This window comes from Capricornis sumatraensis, chromosome 5, assembly GCF_032405125.1.
Source record: "Capricornis sumatraensis isolate serow.1 chromosome 5, serow.2, whole genome shotgun sequence".
Taxonomy (NCBI): domain Eukaryota; kingdom Metazoa; phylum Chordata; class Mammalia; order Artiodactyla; family Bovidae; genus Capricornis; species Capricornis sumatraensis.
The window spans coordinates 29,490,235-29,515,047 of NC_091073.1; the positions used below are offsets into that span (position 1 = coordinate 29,490,235).

General features: G+C 38.9%; 1 protein-coding gene across 3 annotated transcripts in view; it reads right to left on the reverse strand.

Annotated features, from left to right (window-relative positions):
• CRPPA (CDP-L-ribitol pyrophosphorylase A) overlaps positions 1–24,813 on the reverse strand; it is a 373,738-nt gene that overhangs the window by 166,278 nt on the left and 182,647 nt on the right. For all 3 annotated transcript variants that reach the window (XM_068973240.1, XM_068973239.1, XM_068973238.1), the window contains 2 exons: positions 3,189–3,263; positions 2,642–2,734 (listed from right to left, as the gene is read on the reverse strand). In XM_068973240.1, coding sequence (XP_068829341.1) covers positions 2,642–2,734; positions 3,189–3,263 — 168 coding nt within the window. The remainder of the gene's footprint in view (positions 1–2,641; positions 2,735–3,188; positions 3,264–24,813) is intronic.

The following is a 24,813-nucleotide window of genomic DNA, read 5'->3' on the forward strand; positions in this document are numbered from 1 at the left end:
TCCGACAAGACCGAAGCGACTTAGCAGCAGCAGCAGCATGTTCACTGAGTCAGTGATGCCATCCAGCCATCTCATCCTCTGTCGCCCCCTTCTGCCTTCAATCTTTCCCAGCATCAGGGTCTTTTCAAATGTCAGTTTTTTCCATCAAGTGGCCAAAGTATTGGAGTTTCAGCTTCAGCATCAGTCCTTCAAATGAATATTCAGGACTGATTTCCTTTAGGATGGACTGGTTGGAACTCCTTGCAGTCCAAGGAACTCTCAAGAGTCTTCTCCAACACCACAGCTCAAAAGCATCAATTCTTCAGCGCTCAACTTTCTTTATAGTCCAACTCTCACATCCATATATGACTCCCAGAAAAACCATACTTTTGACTAGACAGACCTTTTCTGGCAAAGCAATGTCTCTGCTTTTGAATATGCTATCTAGGTTGGTCATAACTTTTCTTCCAAGGAGTAAGCGTCTTTTAATTTCATGGCTGCAATCACCATCTGCAGTGATTCTGGAGCCCAAAAAAATAAAGTCTGACACTCTTTTCATTGCTTCCCCATCTACTTGCAATGAACTGATGGGACCAGATGCCCATCGTGACATTGTATAGGAGGCAGGGATCAAGACCATCCCCAAGAAAAAGAAATGCAAAAAGGCAAAATGGTTTTCTGAAGAGGCGTTACAAATAGGTATGAAAAGAAGAGAAGCAATAAACTATAAGAATTAACAATTTAAAAACTTTGAGAGAGAGAGAATGTGTGTGTATTTAATGAAGAGAGGCAGAGGAAAGGAGCAGAGGAAAATTCAGTGATGATACAGATTCCCACCTGGGTACCTGCCACAATTGTACTGCCGCTAAGAGAAGTCAATTGATGGGGAATTTGTTTTGTGATAGATCTGATAACGCTAGCTGTGAGAGGACAGTCAAGTACTCAAATGGAAGTACCTAATAAAATGCTGAACAATGTAGAACTGAAGCTCAGGAATCAGATTAGAGCAGCAGAAGTGAGCTTTGATTCATCTCATCCAAATTGGAAAGAGCAGGAGCTAGGCTATTAAATGAAACTAACACTGCATGGCTGCCAAAGGCCTAGGACTGCAACATGAACTATATTTAATCATTTTAACCCTGACAATAAAGTAGGGCTATAGTAGCCTCATTTCTTAAAGGAGGAAAGCAAGTCTCAGAAAAGTGAAGCCACTTGACCAAAGAAACGAGGTTTTCTGAATTCAAGGCTTTCCTCTCTTTACAGTACCATTCTGCCTCTTTAGAAGAATAGCTGGGAACATGATATAAATGAGGCTTCCCAGGTGGCTCAGAAGTAAAGAATCCACCTTCCAATGCAGGAGACACAGAAGATGCAGGTTTGATCCTTGGGTCAGGAAGATGAGGAAATGCCAATCCACTCCAGTAGCCTTGTCTAGAAAATTCCATGGACAAAGGAGCAGGGTGGGCTACAATCCATGGGATCACAAAAGAGTTGGCCAAAGAGTTGATATGAATGAAATTTCTAAGCAAGTGAACATGGAGAGACGAACAGGGAGCCAAACAGAACTTTGGCTTTGTCTCCATCCTACAGAGCCTTAGAGACCTCCAGCACTGGGAACGCTTCATGATGTTCCTAAAAATCTCAATGAAAACATCCATATTTCTGTTAAAATCAGTCACATGAGGAATTTGGATTGCCACAGTCAGTAGCAGTCCTGGAACTCATCTTTAGGGCATGAAGTCAAATACAAAAGGCCTGTGAAATAATCAAACTTCCCCCAACTGCTAATTCATTTCTACACGCACAGCTTTGTTGACAGCTACTTATTTTTAGTGCAGATCTTCTTTATTCTGTGTTAATAATCTCACCTAACGAAAGGTAAATTTCCACACTATGGGACAGGCCTGAGCATTAGAATTCACCAACTGCTAAGCAATTGTTTCGAGAATTTCATGTTTGGAATCCCTTCCCACAGCAATGCTGCTGACTGCAGATTCTTATCGGCTGGTTCCTCAGGCCTGGGCTCTGATTTTATTACTTCTTGGTTTTGCTATCTGAAATTCTTCTCTGTGACACAGTTTTAAAAGCCAATAAAAGTAAATTCTATACTAAACATAGAGCTTTAGTCTTTCATAGAAAAAATCTCTCAAACTTTCCTGGGCCATTTTTCTAGGACTTCTCTCTCATTGGTTGTTCATTCTACTTTTGCTGTCCATGGGACAGAGAAGATGAAAAAAAGTAAGAGTGTTTTATTGGATATGATTTTTCCCCATTGTTTTTTTTATCTTTGGGATTTCTTCTCTAATGGCACTCTGATGATACATTAAAATAGAGTTCTTTCAAATAAAGTTCTTTCACATTATCCAAACAACTTGGTCAACTCAGCAATAAACTCTGTAATTCAAATGAAGGAAAAGACATGAAATTTTTGCTAGGTTGAATTAAACTGTTTTTCAAACCTGTCAGTTCAACCAAATAATTGAAATATTAAGCACCTGCAGTTAGAGAAGTCAGAGTAAGAAAGCACATTCAAGAATCCACCAAGAAGAATTTCTTCATTTAGGTTTAGCTTGATTTCTTCAGTTGGATGAAATTTTGTTAAAAAGAAAAGCTCAATTTCAAAGAAAAAAGCGTAAGTTGAAAAGTAAGTTAATTAACTTACTGAAATAACCACAACAGGATATAACATGGAAAGATTACTCTCTTCCAGCATATTCAGTAACCTCTGGGTTTCTTCAAAATCAGAGATCATAACCTGAAAGACCAGAAAAATAAAAGAAAGTAAAAAGAAGTTTGGTGACTTAAGAGTTAATTCAAGGAGAAAAATGGAGAGCTTTAAATATTTAAACATTTAAAATATCTATCAAGCTTAATTTTAAATTTTCAAGCAATGTTGATACCCAGAAGATTATAGCTATTAAAGAATTCATTAATTCAAACCTGTCTTTTTATCTATTTTTTATCAGAAACTTGAAAACACTGTCTAAAGAAATATCACTCTCTTCTCATTGTGGGAATTAGGTTGTAAGAAAATGTTATTTCCTTATTTCAACAGACGAAAATAACATTTTGAAATAAATATTGAGTAATACAACTCACTTATGAAAATCTTAAATCAAATATTTAAGAATCAAGAAAACTAAGTACTCTTCCACATTACATTCACACAAATTCTCAAGCACTTTCAATCATTTGTATTTACTACTTACATTCACACAAACAAAATTGTAGCATTGCTCTAAGATGATTTGCTGAAGATCTTGGCCAGATGTGACTTGTACATGCTAGGACAAAGAACATACAGGGAAAAAAGAGTTTACAAAGTACAAAGAAAACCAAACATGAAGACAGATAACTTTATGAACACAAAATTTCTATAGGTACATAAAGGCAAGGACCATATATAAAAACAAAATAACTCTGACTTAAGTTTCTGAGGCTAAAAAAAAAAAAAAGCATTTGAAATAGTCCATAAATAGTTAATATTATTATAGCAAATAAGGATATAGGAAATTGTTTTAGACAAAGAGGTAGAAAAAGCTCAAGATATATTCAGGACTAGGTAAATAGTCTGGCTTTTTTATATAAAAATATACTGCAAAAAATAACTGAATAAAATTTAAACTTGGTTAGATGAGATTTGTTAAAAGATTCTGGAAGCGTGTTAAATACTACAGTTACAAAGAAGAGATTTCACTAAATATGGAATGACTAGAAATAGGGAAAGCAACAAGAGATTATATCATAAGAGGGCTTATTCTGAGGGTCAGAATAGAAAGACCCTGAGCTCACCCCTCCGATGAAACACCAAAACTACAGCTATATATAGAATAATTCTCTCTGAGAATGACTTGAACATTAGCAGAACAGACTTTCTACAACCAAGGGTATAAAGGAAAGACTGCATCAAGACAGGTGGGAATAGGCAGAGGGCCAATCTAGTCAGGACCCCCACTCCTGGTGCCTCACTCCATATGCAGGAGGAATACTGCAAACGTGAACACTCCACTAAGGAGCTCAGAGTCTGAGTCCCACACTGGATTCCCCAGCCTGGGTTAGAGGGGCCTGCACCAGCAAGAAGAGCTGCCATCATATCTGGCTTGAAAAAACAACATCTGAAAACTTCCTAAATTTGGGGAAGAAACAGACATCCATGTCCAGGAAATATAGAAAGTACCAAACAAAATGAATCCAAAGAGATGTATACCAAGACACGTTATAATTAAAATGTCAAAATTCAAAGATAAAGAGAGAATCTTAAAATCAGCAAGAGAAAATCAATTAGTTATATACAAGAAAAGCTCCATAAGACTATCAACTATTTTTTTCAGCTGAAATTTATAGCCCCAGAAGCAACTAGCATGATATATTCAAAGTACAGAAAGGAGAAAACTTACAACCAAGAATACTCTAGCCGGCAAGATTATGATTCAAAATTGAAAGAGAGATACTTGAGTTTTCCACAAGCAAAAGCTAAAACAGTCTGTCACCACAAAACTGGCCTTACAAGAAATGTTAGAGGGAATTCTTTAAATGTAAAATGCCATAGCTAGAAACCAGAGATGTATGAAGGAAAAACTCACTGCGAGGCAAACATTTAGTAAAGGTAGTAGCTCAACCGCCTATATAGCTAGTATGAAGACTAAAAACCAAAAGTAGTAAAAATCATCTGTATCTAAAATATTTAAGTGATACCCAAAGCAAAAAGATATAAAATATGACATCAAAAACATAAAACATGGATAAGAATAAAATGCTGTGCTTTTAGAATGAATTTGGACTTAAGCCACCATCAACTTCAAATAGACTACTACATACATAGTTGGTCATATATGAATCTCATGGTAGCCACCATGACCCTCATGGGCTTCCCCGGTGGCTCAGTCAGTAAAGAATCGACCTGCAATGCCAAGACCCAGGTTCAATCCCTGGGTTGGGAAGATCCCCTGGAAAAAGAAATGGCAACCCATTCTAGCATTCTTGCCTAGGAGGTCCCATGGACAGGGGAGCCTGGTGGGCTACAGTGCCTGGAGACACAAGAGTCAGACACGACTTAGCAACTCAACCACCTAAACCACCACAGTAACCACAGGCCAAAAACCTCTAACAGATACACAAAAAATAAAGAGAAAGGAATCCAAACTAACACTAAACAGAGGCATCAAATGACAAGGGAAAAGAACAAGAGAAGAAAGAGATAAAGAACTACAGGCCAATCAGAAAACAGAAAATGAGAAAGAGAAGTAAAGGTTTGAGGTCTTGGCGATGTGATAGAAATTAGGTGGCTCATAAATTTCAAAATTTTTATTTTTGTTTAAAGTTCTTGAGTAGATATTTCAGAGAGAACATTACTTTTAAAAAAAGACAGAAACAAAATACTGCCATAGTAAAATAGAGAAGAAAACAGCTTGCACTGTGTAACACTAAGTTTGTTCAAAAAGTTTCATCTTCTAGATATTACAGGGACATTATTTTTCATGGGTCTCTCCTGTATCCAAACATTTTTAAGGGCATGAATAGCCAGTATATACCAAAATGACTTTTCAAGGATGTTCATATAGCAGGCAGACTTTCAAAAACAGGCAAAACCTTCTTGGAGCAAATTTGCTTGTGTTCTACAAAGTAGAGACATCTCTCTCTATAGAGAAGATCTGCTTGGTATTCTAGAGTAATAAAGACAACGTCTCTCTTGTAAGAGGAGGATGGGCTGGTTTGCTAGCAGTCCCAGTATAACAGCAGTGCTTCTCAATAAGAAGATTCTTTTTTAACATGCTCCACTGCCTAACATCCATCTCTACTGACATTTCCCTGGAGGAATTCAGAAAATCTGTGCTGCTCTGCTATTCTCCTTACTGCTATAGTCCTAACTAACTCTTTTCACTGACTCTGGAGTTTCATGTCTTTTGCCAATATTTACAACATCGACATGTGTGTTTGCATTCAAAATGAGTATAATCCTTAGATCCTGCATAGTTTCTGACTTGACAGTTAATGAAATAAGGCAACCATGTATCTTAACTTCAGCAAATATGAGTGAATTCCAAACAAAAAAAAATTACTTACTTAAAAAAAAATTTTTCTTTTTGGAGATACATAAAATAAGATCTAGGACAAGAACATGAGGGATGTTCCAATTTAGCTTTTCAAGTATTAAAAATGATAAAATCCTTGAGAACAGGGAATGGGGTCTCTGAGGACAGAAACATGTTTGTAAACACTAGCACATACTCAACAAACAGGTTTTAAAAATTTAGTGGTCTTATTCCAGAAAAAAGAAAAAAAGGATATGTTCTTAAAATCAACTACATGGAAGTTTTTTTAAAAAGGTTAAAAAAAAATACATCCAAAAATAACACTACCTAGAAATAATTACCCTGAGCATTGGATAAGTATCATTTCAGCAGTCATCTATTAATAATATATGCAGTAAGCTGCTAGGACAAAAGGACAAAGGAACAGAAAAAAAAACTTCAGCAAATATGAGTGAATTCCGAACTCAAAAAAAATGACTTACTTAAGAAGACTTTCCTTTTGGAGATACATAAAATAAGGTCTAGGACAAGAACATGAGGGATATTCCAATTTAGCTTTTCAAGTATTAAAACTGATAAAATCCTTGAGAACAGGGAATGGGGTCTCTGAGGACAGAAATTATATGCACGTAGTTTAAAAATTCTTTAGTGTTAGCAAAAAAAACCCCAAAAACCTTAAACATAATAAACCTGAAATTGCTGCTAAACTTCAAATTATTCTTCGCCTCCAGGGAGCTTTTCCTAAAGGTTAAGATGTCATGAACCGGGAGAGGACACTGGACTTTCAATGGCAACACACTGCATGTGTAAGTCAGTGTTAACTGATTTCCTTCTAGGATAGAGAAAGAAACAGCAGATTGTAATTCTGCCCACAGCCTAGTTCTGGTCAATCATACTTTTATCCTGACAAGGGTTATTAGATTCATAGCCTATTCTATAGCCATAATTCACACAAGTTGACATAATATATCTATGCTCAAGACAACAGCTTTAAACAAAATCTCTCCATTTATAAATTCATATTAATTCACTTCTCTATTTGATGAACTTCAATTGCAAGTAGTTTTTCATTTGTTTTTTAATACAAGCCTCGACATTTTTACATTCATTGAGTGTTTCCTTCTATTCTGGGAGAATAGCTTATCTAGGAATAAAAGTTCAGTCCACACTTTTCCTCAAAGATTTGTAGTCTCTGCACAACTATATTCAAACACAAAGCATTGTCCTGATGCTTTTTAAAGTCCACATGTCATTTACTCAATCTCTAGTCACCATTTTTGGGGGTTAGATTTCAACTTCTATAGCTCTAATAGAAAATAGACACAGAAGTTACATGAAATTTTTTCCTGTTGTCTAATTAAATGACAGCTTGGCTGGTGGTAACATTCTTGGATTCCACTTTCATTCCCTCCAAAATTTACAGACAATGATTCATTGTATGTATTTGAATGGTAAGTAAGAAGGTGTAAGAGGTCTGGCACAGTGTCCTCCTTTCTATAAGTTTTGTTTTTGTGTTTTGCTCCTAGGTACCTACCTGAAGAATTCTTTATGAGGAAGTTCAAAATCTTAATTAGAATCAGACCATATTTAAATTTTCAATTGCTGTTCCACTTTTTTTCTGAAAATATACCCTTTACATTTTATAGAACCAGTTAGGCATTTCAATGAAACTTTTTTCCTAACTTTCCAAATAATATCATTTTTCTACTTGACATATTACATAAATATAGCCCATATATTGCTTTTATCATTATTCACATCTATTCTCTATTGTTAATCATTTAATTTTTACTTTGAATACACTGTTATTATCTCATTTCCCTATGATAATAACTGACCTTTGCTTCTATGTCTAATGTACTAATTATTTCTATTACATTGTTGCTCAATTGTCTCCATAGTTCTGATTCCATTAAACTCTTCAAATACTGTCTTTTGAATTTTTAACCTTCTTGAATTCAGATTTTTACTGAGTTTTTCTACAGAACCAAAAGGAGTGAGACTATTTTGAGGGGTAGGAGAGTCTTGAGGTTTCTTCCAGGTTTTTAAAATCAGATTTGTGTGTTTTGTGATTTTCAGTATGCATTATAGAGCTTAATTATTATTTTTACAAACTGATGAGTTTTAAAATGATAGAATGATAGGCACTGATAGTATTCCCTGCCTCTGCTGAAGTACCACAGAGAACTGAGGAATTTTCCCACTTTTCCAGACCTTCATTTTTTTAACCCACCTAAACAAAAAAAAAATGAAAATCAAACTACATTTTTTTCCATCTTGAAACTGAGACTCTTAATTGTTTCCAGTGAAGTTTAATTCTTTTATTTGGTCATACTGCTTTTCTCCCAAACAGAAAACAAACAATATTTTCCATGCTTGAGTAAAGAAACTTAGATTTTACCTAAATATAGCAGAGGAGACTTTGACACCTTTAATAAACAAAGACAGCCTTAGACAATGCTATTAGGTTGTTTATGAAAATGTTCTATGGCATCATCTTAAACTGTCATTCCTAATGTTTCCACATTCAAACATAACAAATGGAACAATCTGCTGGCTAGAACTCCTTGATCTGTAAATATTTTGGTTCAAAGAACATTTAAACAAAATTTAAAACAACCTTCCAATGTGTTTAGTAAAATTTAAAAAGCATAACCCCCACTCCCCCCCCCAAAAAAACCACCATGAAATATTTTCCTTACATCATAAAAATATAAGAAATTTAAAAATATTTACCACTAACAAAATGGAAACATCTGCATATTCAAAATACTATTTAAAGTAGGGATCTTAGGAAGGAAGCTGGGTTGCCAAAAAACGTTTTCCATTTCAAGAATAGTTAAGGCTTAACTAAGGATGAAAGGCTTTGGTTTCAGGTCCCATGAGTCAGAGGTTCAAAAATGTGTTTCTGAAAGCCACCCCTCTTTTTATAGACTATATTAGCTGGATCATTTCTTAATCTGAATCCATCAATTTCTCACCTCCCTCCCATTGAAACAGGGCACTAATGTGGGTATATGTGGGTTTATAAAAGGCAATGAATGGAGAAGGAAATGGCAACCCACTCCAGTACTCTAGCCTCGAAAATTCCTTGGATGGGGGAGCCTGATAGGCTACAGTCCATGGGGTCACAAAGAGTTGGACACTACTGAGCGACTTCACTTTCTTTCTTTCTATAGTTCCTTTTGGAGAAGGAAATGGCAACCCACTCCAGTGTTCTTGCCTGGAGAATCCCATGGACAGAGGGGCCTTGGGGGCTACAGTCTATGGGGTTGCAAAGAGTCAGACATAACTAAGCAACTAACAAGCAAACACACACAAGGGAATCAGAGAGAGATGAAGTTTTCACTATGGAGACAACACATTAATAACTTACAATCCTGTGTTGGCTAGTGGGTAGGGGGAGATGGGGCAGATGTTGGTCCAAGGGTACAAAACTTCAGTTATGCAAGATGAAAATGTTTTGGGGATTGAACGCATGGTTCACTTCAGTCAATCAGTCATGTCCGACTCTTTGAGACCCCATGGACTGCAGCACACCAATCCTCCCTGTCCATCACCAACTCCTGGAGTTTACTCAAACTCATGTTCGTTGAGTCAATGATGCCATCCAACCATCTCATCCTCTGTTGTCCCCTTCCCCTCCCACCTTGAATCTTTCTCAGCATCAGGGTCTTTTCCAATGAGTCAGTTCATCTCATCAGGTGGCCAAAGCACTGGAGTTTCAGCTTCAGCATCAGTCCTCCCAATGATAATTCAGGACTGATTTCCTTTAGGATGGACTGGTTGGATCTCCTTGCAGTCCAAGGGACTCTCAAGAGTCTTCTCCCACACCACAGTTCAAAAGCATCAATTCCTCAACGCTCAGCTTTCTTTATAGCCCAACTCTCACATCCATACATGACTACTGCAAAAACTATACCTTTGACTAGACAGACCTTTGTAGGTAAAGTAACGTCTGTGCTTTTTAATATGCTGTCTAGGTTGGTCATAGCTTTTCTTCCAAGGAGCAAGCGTCTTTTAATTTCATGGCTGCAGTCACCATCTGCAGTGATTTAGGAACCCCCAAAAATAAAGTCTGACACTGTTTTTGCTGTTTCTCCATTTATTTGCCATGAAGTAATGGGACAAGAATGCCATGATCTTAGTTTTCTGAAGGCTGAGTTTTAAGCCAACATTTGTACTCTCCTCTTTCATTTTCATCAAGATGCTCTTTAGTTCTTCTTTGCTCTCTGCCATAAGCGTGGTGTCATCTGCATACCTGAGGTTTTTGATATTTCTCCCAGCAATCTTGATTCCAGCTTGTGCTTCATCCAGCCCAGCGTTTCTCATGATGTACTCTGCACAGAAGTTAAATAAGCAGGGTGACAATATACAGCCTTGATGTACTCCTTTTCCTGTTTGGAACCAGTCTGTGGTTCCATGTGCAGTTCTAACTGTTGCTTCTTGACATGCATACAGATTTCTCAGAAGGCAGGTCAGGTGATCTGGTATTCTCATCTCTTAAAGAATTTTCCATGGTTTATTGTGGTCTACAAAGTCAATAAAGCAGAAGTAGATATTTTCCTGGAACACTCTTGCTTTTTCAATGATCCAAAAGATGTTGGCAATTTGATCTCTGGTTCCTCTGCCTTTTCTAAGTCCAGCTTGAACATCTGGAAGTTCACAGTTCATGTACTGTTGAAGCCTGGCTTGGAGAATTTTGAGCACTACTTTACTAGCATGTGAGATGAGTGCAGTTGTGCGGTAGTTTGAGCATTCTTTGGCAATGCCTTTCTTTGGGATTGGAATGAAAACTGACCTTTTCCAGTCCTGTGCATAGCATGGTGCCTATAATTAACAATGGTATATTGTAAAACCAAAATTTACTTAAGGAGGGGATTCATAAAGATGGCGGAGGAATAGGACGGGAAGACCACTTTCTCCCTCACAAATTCCTCAAAAGAACATTTCAACGCTGAGCAAACTCCACAAAACAACCTCTGTAGGCTGGCAGAGGACAGCAGGCAACCAGAAAAGCAGACCATTGTCTTCAAAAACAGGTAGGAAAAAAAATATAAAAGACGAAAAAGGAGACAAAGGAGGTGGGGAGGGAGCTCCGTCCCGGGAAGGGAATTTTAAGAAGAGAGGTTTCCAAACACCAGGAAACACTCTCCCTGCCGAGTCTGTGGCGAGTCTTGGAAACCCAGAGGGCAACATAACAGGAAGGAAAAATAAAGAAATAATTAAAACCAAGAGATTACAAGCCCAACAGTAACTCCCCCAGCGGAAAAGCAGCACAGACGCCTGCATCCGCCATTGGGAAGTGGGGGCAGGGCAGGGACCCGCGGGAGGCGCGGGCTGCAGTGCTTTGTAAGAATCGGGCAGGAACGCCCCACGCGCAACCAGAACAATCTAACTTGCGCTAGCAAACCAGACTGTGTGATAGCTACAGCACGAAAAGCTCGAACATAAGACGCCGCCAGGACCGAGCACAGAACAAAGGACGGAATGGGAAAAGCCGGCTGCAGACCATCCCCCGCCGGGGAAAGGCAGCCAGAGCCGTAAGGACTGGAAAGGGGCAATTGCAGACCCGGAGAGACTTTACTTACCTAACTGCAAGCGGGCTTCTTTGCTAAGACTTCTGGGGGTGCTGGACAGTCACAATCTGCCTCACGGGGGACGCCAGCGGTCCACCCAGAAAGTTGAGCAGCAGCGACAGAAAAGGTGACAAGCCGCGGCGATCACGCTCGCCAAACTCCTGAGCTACTCGGACCTGGGAAGGGCACAAAGCGCAGTCCCAGCCGAATCTGTGCCTCTGAGGGCTGCCTGAGCGCCAAACCTGAGCGGCTTGGACCGGGAAGTGCACACAGCCTAGGGCCGGCCCCAGACGGTTCCCGGCTGTGCATCGTAGAGCCGGAGCGGTTTGTGCGCCGCGAGAAGGGACAGGTCAAGCAGGGCTGTGACACTGTGAGCACACGACAGGACTGTGACACTGTGAGCACACGACAGCCCTATTTGTTTGCGGCATCCCCCCTCCCCACAGCGTGACTGAACTAGTGAGCCTGAAAAACCAGCAAACGGAAGAAGTTAAACAGAGGGAACCACCTTGGAAGTGATCCCACATGGCCCAAAACATCAGAGAAGGGCCAGATATATTTTTGCTATTTTAAAAATCATTCCTTTTTTTTTTTTTTTCATTTTTTTTCTAACCTTTTTTTTTAATTGGTAAGTCTTCTATTTCTCCTCTAATTTTTATTACTATAACATATTATTACTATTTTTACAAAAAGACTTTTTTTTTTTTTAAGGCAAACACCATATATAGCCTTTGGATGGTTGTTGGTGGGGTTTTTTTTTTTTGTTTGTTTGTTTTTTTAATAATTCTTGGTTTTTTTTTCTTTCTTTCCTGCTTTTTCCTTCTGCTTCTTTTCTTTAATATTGTATTTTTGAAAATCCAACCTCTACTCTAGATTTTTAATCTTTGCTCTTAGGTTTTTGTTGTCAATTATGTTCATTTAAAAACCCAAACTTCACTACCCAAGTTTACCTGAGAGCGAGATTACTGGCTTGACCACTCTCTTCTCCTATGGACTCTCCTTTTTCTCCACCAGGTGGCCTCTGTCTCTTTTCTCCCCCATCTCTTCTCTATCCAACTCTGTGAATCTCTGTGTGTTCCAGACAGTGGAGAACACCTAAGGAACTGGTTACTGGCAGGATTTGTCTCTCTCCTTCTCATTCCTCTCTCTTATCCTCCTGGTCACCTCTGTCTACTTCCTCCCTCTCCTCTTCCCTGTATAACTCCGTAAATACCTGAGCGGGCCAGACTATAGAGCGCACATAAGGAAGTGACTACTGCCTAGCTTGCTCTCTCCTCTTTTGATCTCACCGCATCTCATTCCAGTTACCTCTAACTACCCCCTCCATCTTCTCTTCTCCTTGTAACTCAGTGAACCTCTCTGAGTGTCCCTCAATGTGGAGAAACTTTTCATCTTTAACCTAGATGTTTTATCATCGGTGCTGTATAGATGGAGAAGTCTAGAGGCTACTGTAAAAACTGAAGACCAGAAGCAGGAGGCTTAAATCCAAAGCCTGAAAACATTAGAGAACTCTTGAATTCAGGGAACATTAAGCAATAGGAGCTCATCAAATGCCTTCATACTTACACTGAAACCAAGCTCCACCCAAGGGCCAACAAGTTCCAAAACAAGACATATCACTCAAATTCTCCAGCAACACAGGAACACTCCCCTGAGCTTGAATATACAGGCAGCTCAAAATTATTCCAAAACCTTTGATGTCTCATAACCCATCACTGGTCACTCCACTGCACTCCAGAGAGAAGAAACCCAGCTCCACCCACCAGAACTCCAACACAAGCCTCCCTAACCAGGAAACCTTGACAAGCCACTGATAGAACCCCACCCACAGTGAGGAAGCTCCATAATAAAGAGAACTCCACAAATTACCAGAATATAAAAAGACCACCCCAAACGCAGCAATATAACCAACATGAAGAGACAGAGGAATACTCAGCAGGTAAAGGAACAGGAGAGTTGCCCACCAAACCAAACAAAAGAGGAAGAAGTAGGGAATCTACCTGAGAAGGAATTCCGAATATTGATAGCGAAAATGATCCAAAATCTTGAAATCAAAATGGAATCACAGATAAATAGCCTAGAGACAAGGATTGAGAAGATGCAAGAAAGGTTTAACAAGGACCTAGAAGAAATAAAAAAGAGTCAAAATATAATGAATAACACAATAAATGAGATCAGAAACACTCTGGAGGCAACAAATAGTAGAATAACGGAGGCAGAAGATAGGATTAGTGAAATAGAAGATAGAATGGTAGAAATAAATGAATCAGAGAGGAAACAAGAAAAACGAATTAAAAGAAATGAGGACAATCTCAGAGACCTCCAGGACAATATGAAACGCTCCAACATTCGAATTATAGGAGTCCCAGAAGAAGAAGACAGAAAGAAAGATCATGAGAAAATCCTTGAGGAGATAATAGTTGAAAACTTCCCTAAAATGGGGAAGGAAATAATCACCCAAGTCCAAGAAACACAGAGAGTTCCAAATAGGATAAACCCAAGGCGAAACACCCCAAGACACATATTAATTAAATTAACAAAGGTCAAACACAAAGAACAAATATTAAAAGCAGCAAGGGAAAAACAACAAATAACACACAAGGGGATTCCCATAAGGATAACAGCTGATCTTTCAATAGAAACTCTTCAGGCCAGGAGGGAATGGCAAGACATACTTAAAGTGATGAAAGACAATAACCTACAGCCCAGATTACTGTACCCAGCAAGGATCTCATTCAAATACGAAGGAGAAATCAAAAGCTTTACAGACAAGCAAAAGATGAGAGAATTCAGCACCACCAAACCAGCTCTCCAACAAATTCTAAAGGATATTCTCTAGACAGGAAACCGAAAAGGGTGTATAAACCCAAACCCAAAACAATAAAGTAAATGGTAACGGGATCATACTTATCAATAATTACCTTAAACGTAAATGGGTTGAACGCCCCAACCAAAAGGCAAAGACTGGCCGAATGGATACAAAAACAAGACCCCTCTATATGCTGCTTACAAGAGACCCACCTCAAAACAAGGGACACATATAGACTGAAAGTGAAGGGCTGGAATAAGATATACCACGCAAATAGAGACCAAAAGAAAGCAGGAGTGGCAATACTCATATCTGATAAAATAGACTTTAAAACAAAGGCTGTGAAAAGAGACAAAGAAGGCCACTACATAATGATCAAAGGATCAATCCAAGAAGAAGATATAACAATTATAAATATATATGCACCCAATATAGGAGCACCGCAATATGTAAGACAAATGCTAACAAGTATGAAAGGGGAAATCAACAATAACACAATAATAGTGGGAGACTTTAATACCCCACTCACACCTATGGACAGATCAACTAAACAGAAAATTAACAAAGAAACGCAAACTTTAAATGATACATTAGATCAATTAGACCTAATTGATATCTATAGGACATTTCACCCCAAAACAATGAATTTCACCTTTTTTTCAAGTGCTCATGGAACCTTCTCCAGGATAGATCACATCCTGGGCCATAAATCTAAACTTGATAAATTCAAAAAAATCGAAATCATTCCAAGCATCTTTTCTGACCATAATGCATTAAGATTAGATCTCAATTACAGGAGAAAAACTACTAAAAATTCCAACATATGGAGGTTGAACAACACACTTCTGAATAACCAACAAATCACAGAAGAAATCAAAAAAGAAATCAAAATATGCATAGAAACTAATGAAAATGAAAACACAACAACCCAAAACCTGTGGGACACTATAAAAGCAGTGCTAAGAGGAAAGTTCATAGCAATACAGGCATACCTCAAGAAACAAGAAAAAAGTCAAATAAATAACCTAACTCTACAACTAAAGCAACTAGAAAAGGAAGAATTGGAGAACCCCAGAGTTAGTAGAAGGAAAGATATCTTAAAAATTAGGGCAGAAATAAATGCTAAAGAAACAAAAGAGACCATAGCAAAAATCAACAAGGCCAAAAGCTGGTTCTTTGAAAGGATAAATAAAATTGACAAACCACTAGCCAGACTCATCAAGAAGCAAAGAGAGAAAAATCAAATCAATAAAATTAGAAATGAAAATGGAGAGATCACAACAGACAACACAGAAATACAAAGGATCATAAGAGACTACTATCAGCAGTCGTATGCCAATAAAATGGACAATGTGGAAGAAATGGACAAATTCTTAGAAAAGTACAATTTTCCAAAACTGAACCAGGAAGAAATAGAAAATCTTAACAGACCCATCACAAGCACGGAAATTGAAACTGTAATCAGAAATCTTCCAGCAAACAAAAGCCCAGGTCCAGACGGCTTCACAGCTGAATTCTACCAAAAATTTCGAGAAGAGCTAACACCTATCCTACTCAAACTCTTCCAGAAAATTGCAGAGGAAGGTAAACTTCCAAACTCATTCTATGAGGCCACCATCACCCTAATACCAAAACCTGACAAAGATGTCACAAAAAAAGAAAACTACAGGCCAATATCACTGATGAACATAGATGCAAAAATCCTCAACAAAATTCTAGCAATCAGAATCCAACAACACATTAAAAAGATCATACACCATGACCAAGTGGGCTTTATCCCAGGGATGCAAGGATTCTTCAATATCCGCAAATCAATCAATGTAATCCACCACATTAACAAATTGAAAAATAAAAACCATATGATTATCTCAATAGATGCAGAGAAGGCCTTTGACAAAATTCAACATCCATTTATGATAAAAACTCTCCAGAAAGCAGGAATAGAAGGAACATACCTCAACATAATAAAAGCTATATATGACAAACCCACAGCAAACATTATCCTTAATGGTGAAAAATTGAAAGCATTTCCCCTAAAGTCAGGAACAAGACAAGGGTGTCCACTTTCACCGCTACTATTCAACATAGTTCTGGAAGTTTTGGCCACAGCAATCAGAGCAGAAAAAGAAATAAAAGGAATCCAAATTGGAAAAGAAGAAGTAAAACTCTCACTGTTTGCAGATGACATGATCCTCTACATGGAAAACCCTAAAGACTCCACCAGAAAATTACTAGAGCTCATCAATGAATATAGTAAAGTTGCAGGATATAAAATCAACACACAGAAATCCCTTGCATTCCTATACACTAATAATGAGAAAGTAGAAAAAGAAATTAAGGAAACAATTCCATTCACCATTGCAACAAAAAGAATAAAATACTTAGGAATATATCTACCCAAAGAAACTAAAGACCTATATATAGAAAACTATAAAACACTGATGAAAGAAATCAAAGAGGACACTAATAGATGGAGAAATATACCATGTTCATGGGTTGGAAGAATCAATATAGTGAAAATGAGTATACTACCCAAAGCAAATTACAAATTCAACGCAATCCCTATCAAGCTACCAGCCATATTTTTCACAGAACTAGAACAAATAATTTCAAGATTTATATGGAAATACAAAAAACCTCGAATAGCCAAAGCAATCTTGAGAAAGAAGAATGGAACTGGAGGAATCAACTTGCCTGACTTCAGGCTCTACTACAAAGCCACAGTCATCAACACAGTATGGTACTGGCACAAAGACAGACATATAGATCAATGGAACAAAATAGAAAGCCCAGAGATAAATCCACACACATATGGACACCTTATCTTTGACAAAGGAGGCAAGAATATACAATGGAGTAAAGACAATCTCTTTAACAAGTGGTGCTGGGAAAACTGGTCAACCACTTGTAAAAGAATGAAACTAGATCACTTTCTAACACCGCACACAAAAATAAACTCAAAATGGATTAAAGATCTAAATGTAAGACCAGAAACTATAAAACTCCTAGAGGAGAATATAGGCAAAACACTCTCAGACATAATTCACAGCAGGATCCTCTATGATCCACCTCCCAGAATTCTGGAAATAAAAGCAAAAATAAACAAATGGAATCTAATTAAAATTAAAAGCTTCTGCACAACAAAGGAAAATATACACAAGGTGAAAAGACAGCCTTCTGAATGGGAGAAAATAATAGCAAATGAAGCAACTGACAAACAACTAATCTCAAAAATATACAAGCAACTTATGCAGCTCAATTCCAGAAAAATAAAGGACCCAATCAAAAAATGGGCCAAAGAACTAAATAGACATTTCTCCAAAGAAGACATATGGATGGCTAACAAACACATGAAAAGATGCTCAACATCACTCATTATCAGAGAAATGCAAATCAAAACCACAATGAGGTACCACTTCACACCAGTCAGAATGGCTGCAATCCAAAAATCTGCAAGCAATAAATGCTGGAGAGGGTGTGGAGAAAAGGGAACCCTCCTACACTGTTGGTGGGAATGCAAACTAGTACAGCCACTATGGAGAACAGTGTGGAGATTCCTTAAAAAATTGCAAATAGAACTACCTTATGACCCAGCAATCCCACTGCTGGGCATACACACCGAGGAAACCAGAATTGAAAGAGACACATGTACCCCAATGTTCATCGCAGCACTGTTTATAATAGCCAGGACATGGAAACAGCCTAGATGTCCATCAGCAGATGAATGGATAAGAAAGCTTTGGTACATGTACACAATGGAGTATTACTCAGCCATTAAAAAGAATTCATTTGAATCAGTTCTGATGAGATGGATGAAACTGGAGCCGATTATACAGAGTGAAGTAAGCCAGAAAGAAAAACACCAATACAGTATACTAACACATATATATGGAATTTAGAAAGATGGCAATGACGACCCTGTATGCAAGACAGGAAAAAGACACAGCGGTGTATAACGGACTTTTGGACTCAGAGAGAGAGGGAGAGGGTGGGATGATTTGGGAGAATGGCATTCTATCATGTATACTATCATGTAAGAATTGAATCGCCAGTCTATGTCTGACGCAGGATACAGCATGCTTGGGGCTGGTGCATGGGGATGACCCACAGAGATGTTATGGGGAGGGAGGTGGGAGGGGGTTTCATGTTTGGGAACACATGTAAGAATTAAAGATTTTAAAATTAAAAAAATAAAATAAATAAATTTATATGGAAGAGAAAAAAAAATAAATTCCATATATATGTGTTAGAAAAAAAAAAAAATAAACTTTTGAGGAACTGCCAAAAAAAAAAACACAAAATTTACTTAAGAGGGTAAATCTTAAGTCTTCTCACCCCAATTTCCCAAAAATAAAATGGTAATTATGTGAGGTGATGGACCTATTGGCTTGACTGTGGTGATCATTTTAAAGTGTGTATCAAAACATCAAGTTGTATACATTAAATATGCACAATTTTTATTGGTCAGTTAAACCTCAATAATTGGACAGCAAGGAGATCAAACCAGTCAATCCAAAAGGAAATCAAACCTGAATATACATTGGAATGACCAATGGAATGCTAACGCTGACACTCCAACATTTTGGCCATCTGATGCATAGAGAAAACTCACTGGAAAAGACCCTGAAGCTGGGAACAATTGAAGGCAGGAGAAGGGGACGACAGAGGATGAGTTTGTTGGATGACATCACCAAATCAATGGACATGAGTTTAAGCAAGCTCTGGGAGATATGAAGGAGGGGAAGTCTGGCATGCTGCAGTCCATGGGGTCACAAACAACTGGACACAACTTAGTGACTGAACAACAACAAAATATCTCAATACAGCTGGGGTGGAAAGTATTTCTACACTGCAAATCCAGAGAATTTTAGGTAGCTACCACTGCTGTCGAAAGATGGCTGAGTCTGTTCTATCAGTTGCTGCCTTTACCAGTGGAGTGGCTTCTGGCCTGTGGGTGCTGTCCCTGGACCTCCCGTCTAAGGAGAAGAGCTCAGAGCCTCCTCACCCTGCACCTCAGTAATATTCACCTGAGACACTCCTTTCAGAAGTACTCACTACTTCCAAATTCTGAGTTGCCAATTAATATTTGCTTCATGGCTGTTTTCAGACTTTTGTGGTGGTTTTGTCCATGTTTCAATGCACATTTACTCTCTTATTTTTTAGAATGAACTCTAAAGCTCTTTGTAGTTACAAACAAGACACCTGGAGCCAAGATCCCTTGGTGTTAGAATCTAGCTCTGCAAAAAATTTGCTGTACGACATTGGGCACATTGCTTAAGTCCCATGGCTCAGTTCACTCATAGGTAAAGGGAATACTTCAAAACTGATGGGTTTGTTAAATTAATATGTGAGAGTTAAGAATGAACTTTTTCAGGACTATTCCTTACTGGCTGGTCTCCAGGAAAGCTTCAAGGGAAAAAGCTATAGCTTTAACACAACAAACGTTGGTAGAGTTTTGAGGTGGTAAACGTTCATAAATCAGGTTACCATTATACCATGTTCTAGCATCTATGTTAGAACATCTAACATCTCTAACCACGAACACTGAGCTGGTGGATCATATCAGTGGTCCTCCACTTCCTTAGCTGCCACCACAAGCCTCAGACCCTAGCCTGCCAGACATATCAAAGTCTTGACAGTGTCTTCATCCCTAATGCTGGGCAGGTGGAGAAGTACTAGAACCAAGGTTCTGCTACACTGTAATGGTGTTGGATCCCAGGCCTTTATAACACCCAGGAAAGGGCTGGATCTCCTTTAATTATGTACCTTAAAAGCCACAGTGCACAGAGATAAGAGTCTTATAATGCAGTGAAAACTGCCTCTGTTCTGCTGCTGCTGCTGCTAAGTCGCTTCAGTCGTGTCCGACTTTGTGTGACCCCATAGATGGCAGCCCACCAGGCTCCCCCGTCCCTGGGATTCTCCAGGCAAGAACACTGGAGTGGGTTGCCATTTCCTTCTCCAATGCATGAAAGTGAAAAACCTCTGTTCTAGGAAGTACCAGATCTAGTGTGAGTCCTGTCATGTCTTTCATCTTTATTTTCTTGAATTTATGTGATGCCCCTCTTTGCATAGAGCATACATGTAATGTCTGCTATTATTCCACTCACTTCTTATTTAACTTCCACTTTTAAATGACATTGCGACACATCACCATATCCCTTATCCATTATCCCTTTACATTTTAAATATTACATTTATCAAGGTTTCACTATTCATCAGACACGCTGGGCTTAGTCATGTCCGACTCTTTGTGACCCCATAGACTGTAGCCCACCAGGCTCCTCTGTCCATGGGGATTCTCTACGAAAGAATACTGGAGTGGGTTGCCATGCCCTCCTCCAGAGGATCTTACCAACCCAGGGACCAAACCTAGGTCACCCGCATTTCAAGAGGATTCTTTACAATCTGAGCCACCATGAAACCCGTGAATACTGGAGTGGATAGCCTATTCCTTCTCCAGGGGAACTTCCCAACTCAGGAATCAAAGAGGGGTCTCCTGCATTGCAGGGGGATTCTGAGTACACCATCATTATACGCACATTACAGATAAGGAAGGAAAGCACAGAAGTCACAGAGCCTATCTGAAACCACACTGCTTGTGAGCGGTAGTACCCGGACTACGCTCTGTGGAACCCTCACCACCGTTAATCTCTCAAGTAGACAGGGTGTTGGTTTACTCCGGGTAACTAGTACTACGTCATGGAAGCTGTAAGACTTTTACTCAAAGGACAGTGACACTACAAGTCCCAAGGTGAGCTCAAGAGAAACAACTCATTCAGAGGAAGTTATTTGAGTACTAAAAAGCTTAACTGCCACCACTGACACTGACAATCTCCTCAGATCATTTTTCTGGGTTCTGCACAGAAAACAAAGTCTGTTAAGGCAGGTCTTCAGATTCGATACTGGAAGAGTCAAGAGCTTCGGAGCCACTGAAATCAATATACACCAAGCAGGTGATGGTACCATAGTTATTGCCATCAGTTCAGTTCAGTTGCTCAGTCATGTCTAACTCTTTGTGACCCCATGGACTACAGCACACCAGGTTTCCCTATCCATCACCAACTCCCGGTTTTATTCAAATTTATGTCCATTGAGTCGGTGATGCCATCCAACCATCTCATCCTCTGTGGTCCCCTTCCCCTTCCACCTTCAATCTTTCTCAGCATCAGGGTCTTTTCAAATGCGTCAGTTCTCATCACGTGGCACTGGAGTTTCAGCTTCAGCATCAGTCCCTCCAATGAATATTCAGGACTGATTTCATTTAGAATGGACTGGTTAGTTCTCCTTGCAGTCCAAGGGACTCTCAAGAGTCTTCTCCAACACTAAAGTTCAAAAGTATCAATTCTTTGACTCTCAGCTTTCTTTACAGTCCAACTCTCACATCCATACATGACTACTGGAAAAACCCTAACTTTGACTATACAGATCTTTGTTGCAAAGGAGTATCTCTGTTTTTTAATATGCTATCTAGATTGGTCATAACTTTTCTTCCAAGGAGCAAGTATCTTTTAATTTTATGGCTGCAGTCACCATCTGCAGTGATTTTGGAACCCAAGAAAATAAAGTCTGACACTGTTTCCAGTGTCTCCCCATCTATTTGCCATGAAGTGATGGGACTGGATGCCATGATCTTAGTTTCCTGAATGTTGAGTTTTAAGCCAACTTTTTCATTCTCCTCTTTCACTTTCATCAAGAGGCTCTTTAGTTATTCTTCACTTTCTGCCATAAGGGTGGTGTCATCTGCACATCTGAGGTTACTGACATTTCTCCCAGCAATCTTGATTCCAGCTTGTACTTCTTCCAGCCCAGCGTTTCTCATGATGTACTCTGCATAGAAGTTAAATAAACAGGGTGACAATATACAGCCTTGACATACTCCTTTCCTGATTTGGAACCAGTCTGTGGTTCCATGTCCAGTTCTAACTGTTGCTTCCTGACCTGCATACAGATTTCTCAGAAGGTAGGTCAGGTGGTCTGGTATTCCCATTTCTTTAAGAATTTTCCAGTTTGTTGCGATCCACACAGTCAAAGGCTTTGGCATAGTCAATAAAGCAGAAGTAGATGTTTTTCTGGAACTCTCTTGCTTTTTCAATGATCCAGAGGATGTTGGCAATTTGATCTGTGGTTCCTCTGCCTTTTCTAAAACCAGCTTGAACATCTGGAAGTTCATGGTTCACATATTGCTGAAGTCTGGCTTGGAGAATTTTGAGCATTACTTTACTAGTATGTGAGATGAGTACAATTGTGTGGTAGTTTGAGCATTCTTTGCATTGCCTTTCTTTGGGAATGGAATGAAAACTGACCTTTTCCAGTCCTGTGTCCACTGCTGAGTTTTCCAAATTTGCTGGCATATTGAGTGCAGCACTTTCACAGCATCATCTTTTAGGATTTGAAATAGCTCAAATGGAACAGCTCAATTGTAATCCCATCACCTCCACTAGCTTTGTCCACAATGATGCTTCCTAAGGCCCACTTGACTTCACATTCCAGGATATCTTGCTCTAGGTAAGTGATCATACTACTGTGAGTATCTGGGTCACGAAGATCTTTTTTGTACTGTTCTTATGTGTATTCTTGGCACCTCTTCTTAATATCTTCTGCTTCTGTTAGGTCCATACCATTTCTGTCCTTTATCGAGCCCATCTTTGCATGGAATGTTCCCTTGGTATCTCTAATTTTCTTGAAGAGATCTCTAGTCTTTCCCATTCTATTGTTTTCCTCTATTTCTTTGCATTGATCACTGAGGAAGGCTTTCTTGTCTCTCCTTGCTGTTCTTTGGAACTCTGCATTCAAATGGGTGTATCTTTCCTTTTCTCCTTTGCCTTTTGCTTCTCTTCTTTTCACAGCTATTTTTGTAAGGCCTCCTCAGACAACCGTTTTGCCTTTTTACATTTCTTTTTCTCGGGAATGGTCTTGATCCCTGCCTCCTGTACAATGTCATGAACCTCTGTCCATAGTTTCTAGCACTCTGTCTATCAGATCTAATCCCTTGACTCTATGTCTCACTTCTACTGTATAATCATAAGGGATTTGATTTAGGTCATAGTACCACCTTAATGGAAGTCTTCCTTTACACGTCCCTGTGTCTCACTGTTAAAACTTCCCTGGGAGGTCAGTTATTTTCTGATGCAAAACCACAAAAATTGTGGAATTGAAGGTACAGATCCTAATCTTAACAAACTGGAGAACTATCACAAAGAATTCAAGACTCCCATTTTATCATTCAGATTATACTTTTAAAGCGAGAAAGGATCCAGGCACAAGGCAAAGCTACCAAATCTGCTCAAGCTTATCTTTCCACTGAGTTTTACTACAGAATGTTACACTATATATAACTAATGGGAAAATCTGTAGTATTTAGAAACTAGTTCCCATAAGTCATATTTGGCAGGCATATTTTATAAATATTACCCATTTTGTATATGATAAAGGATGATATGTTTAAAAAAGTATGCACGATAATATGACCACCCTACATTTCTTAGACTTCCCTTGTGGCTCAACTGGTAAAGAATCTGCCTGGAATGCGGGAGACCTGGGTTTGATCTCTGGGTTGGGAAGATTCCCTGGAGAAGGGAAAGGCTACCCTCTTCAGTATTCTGGCCTGGGGAATTCCATGGACTGTAGCCCATGGGGTCGCAAAGAGTCTGACACGACTGAGCGACTTTCACTTATCATTTCTTAGTAATATATGAAACATTTGCAAGCTGAGAATTGACAAGCTGTCATAAACAAATCTAATCTGTCCTAATTTAAAATTGTGTTCAAGTCACAAAAAGTAGGGTACCCTCCTATCTACTGGATTAGCATAGGTTAGAGTTTCATTCACTGAACCGATAAGTATTTATTAAGGACTCTGAGCTAGATGCTACACTGCACATTGAAATCATAGCAACAGACCAGACACTTTCTATCCTCAAGGAGATCATGCTGGGAAAATAAAATTAACCGAAATAAAGTTAAGACCTGTGCTTCTCCAAGTTTGATCTGCATAAGAAACCCTGGGAATCTCATTAAAAATACAGATTTTGATTCTTTTCATGCATCAGAGAAGGAAATGGCAACCTATTTGAGTATTCTTGCCTAGAAAATCCCAGGGACAGGGGAGCCTGGTGGGCTGCCATCTATGGGGTCGCACAGAGTTGGAAACGACTGAAGCGACTTGGCAGCAGCAACAGATGTGGAATGGGAGCTAAGAATCTGCATTCTTAACAAGCTATCAGGCAATGTTGTCATAACTGGTTCATGGATCACACTGAAGAAACAAGTGGTTATATAATCTGAAAGTCCTGTCTCATTCTCAGTAGATAAATTCACACCGAGGATTCACCGAGGAATGTACCTTCATCTAACCAACAGAGAGTAACCTTGACTCTATTGAAGGTATTGCCTTACTTAAGAGGCATCTAAAATA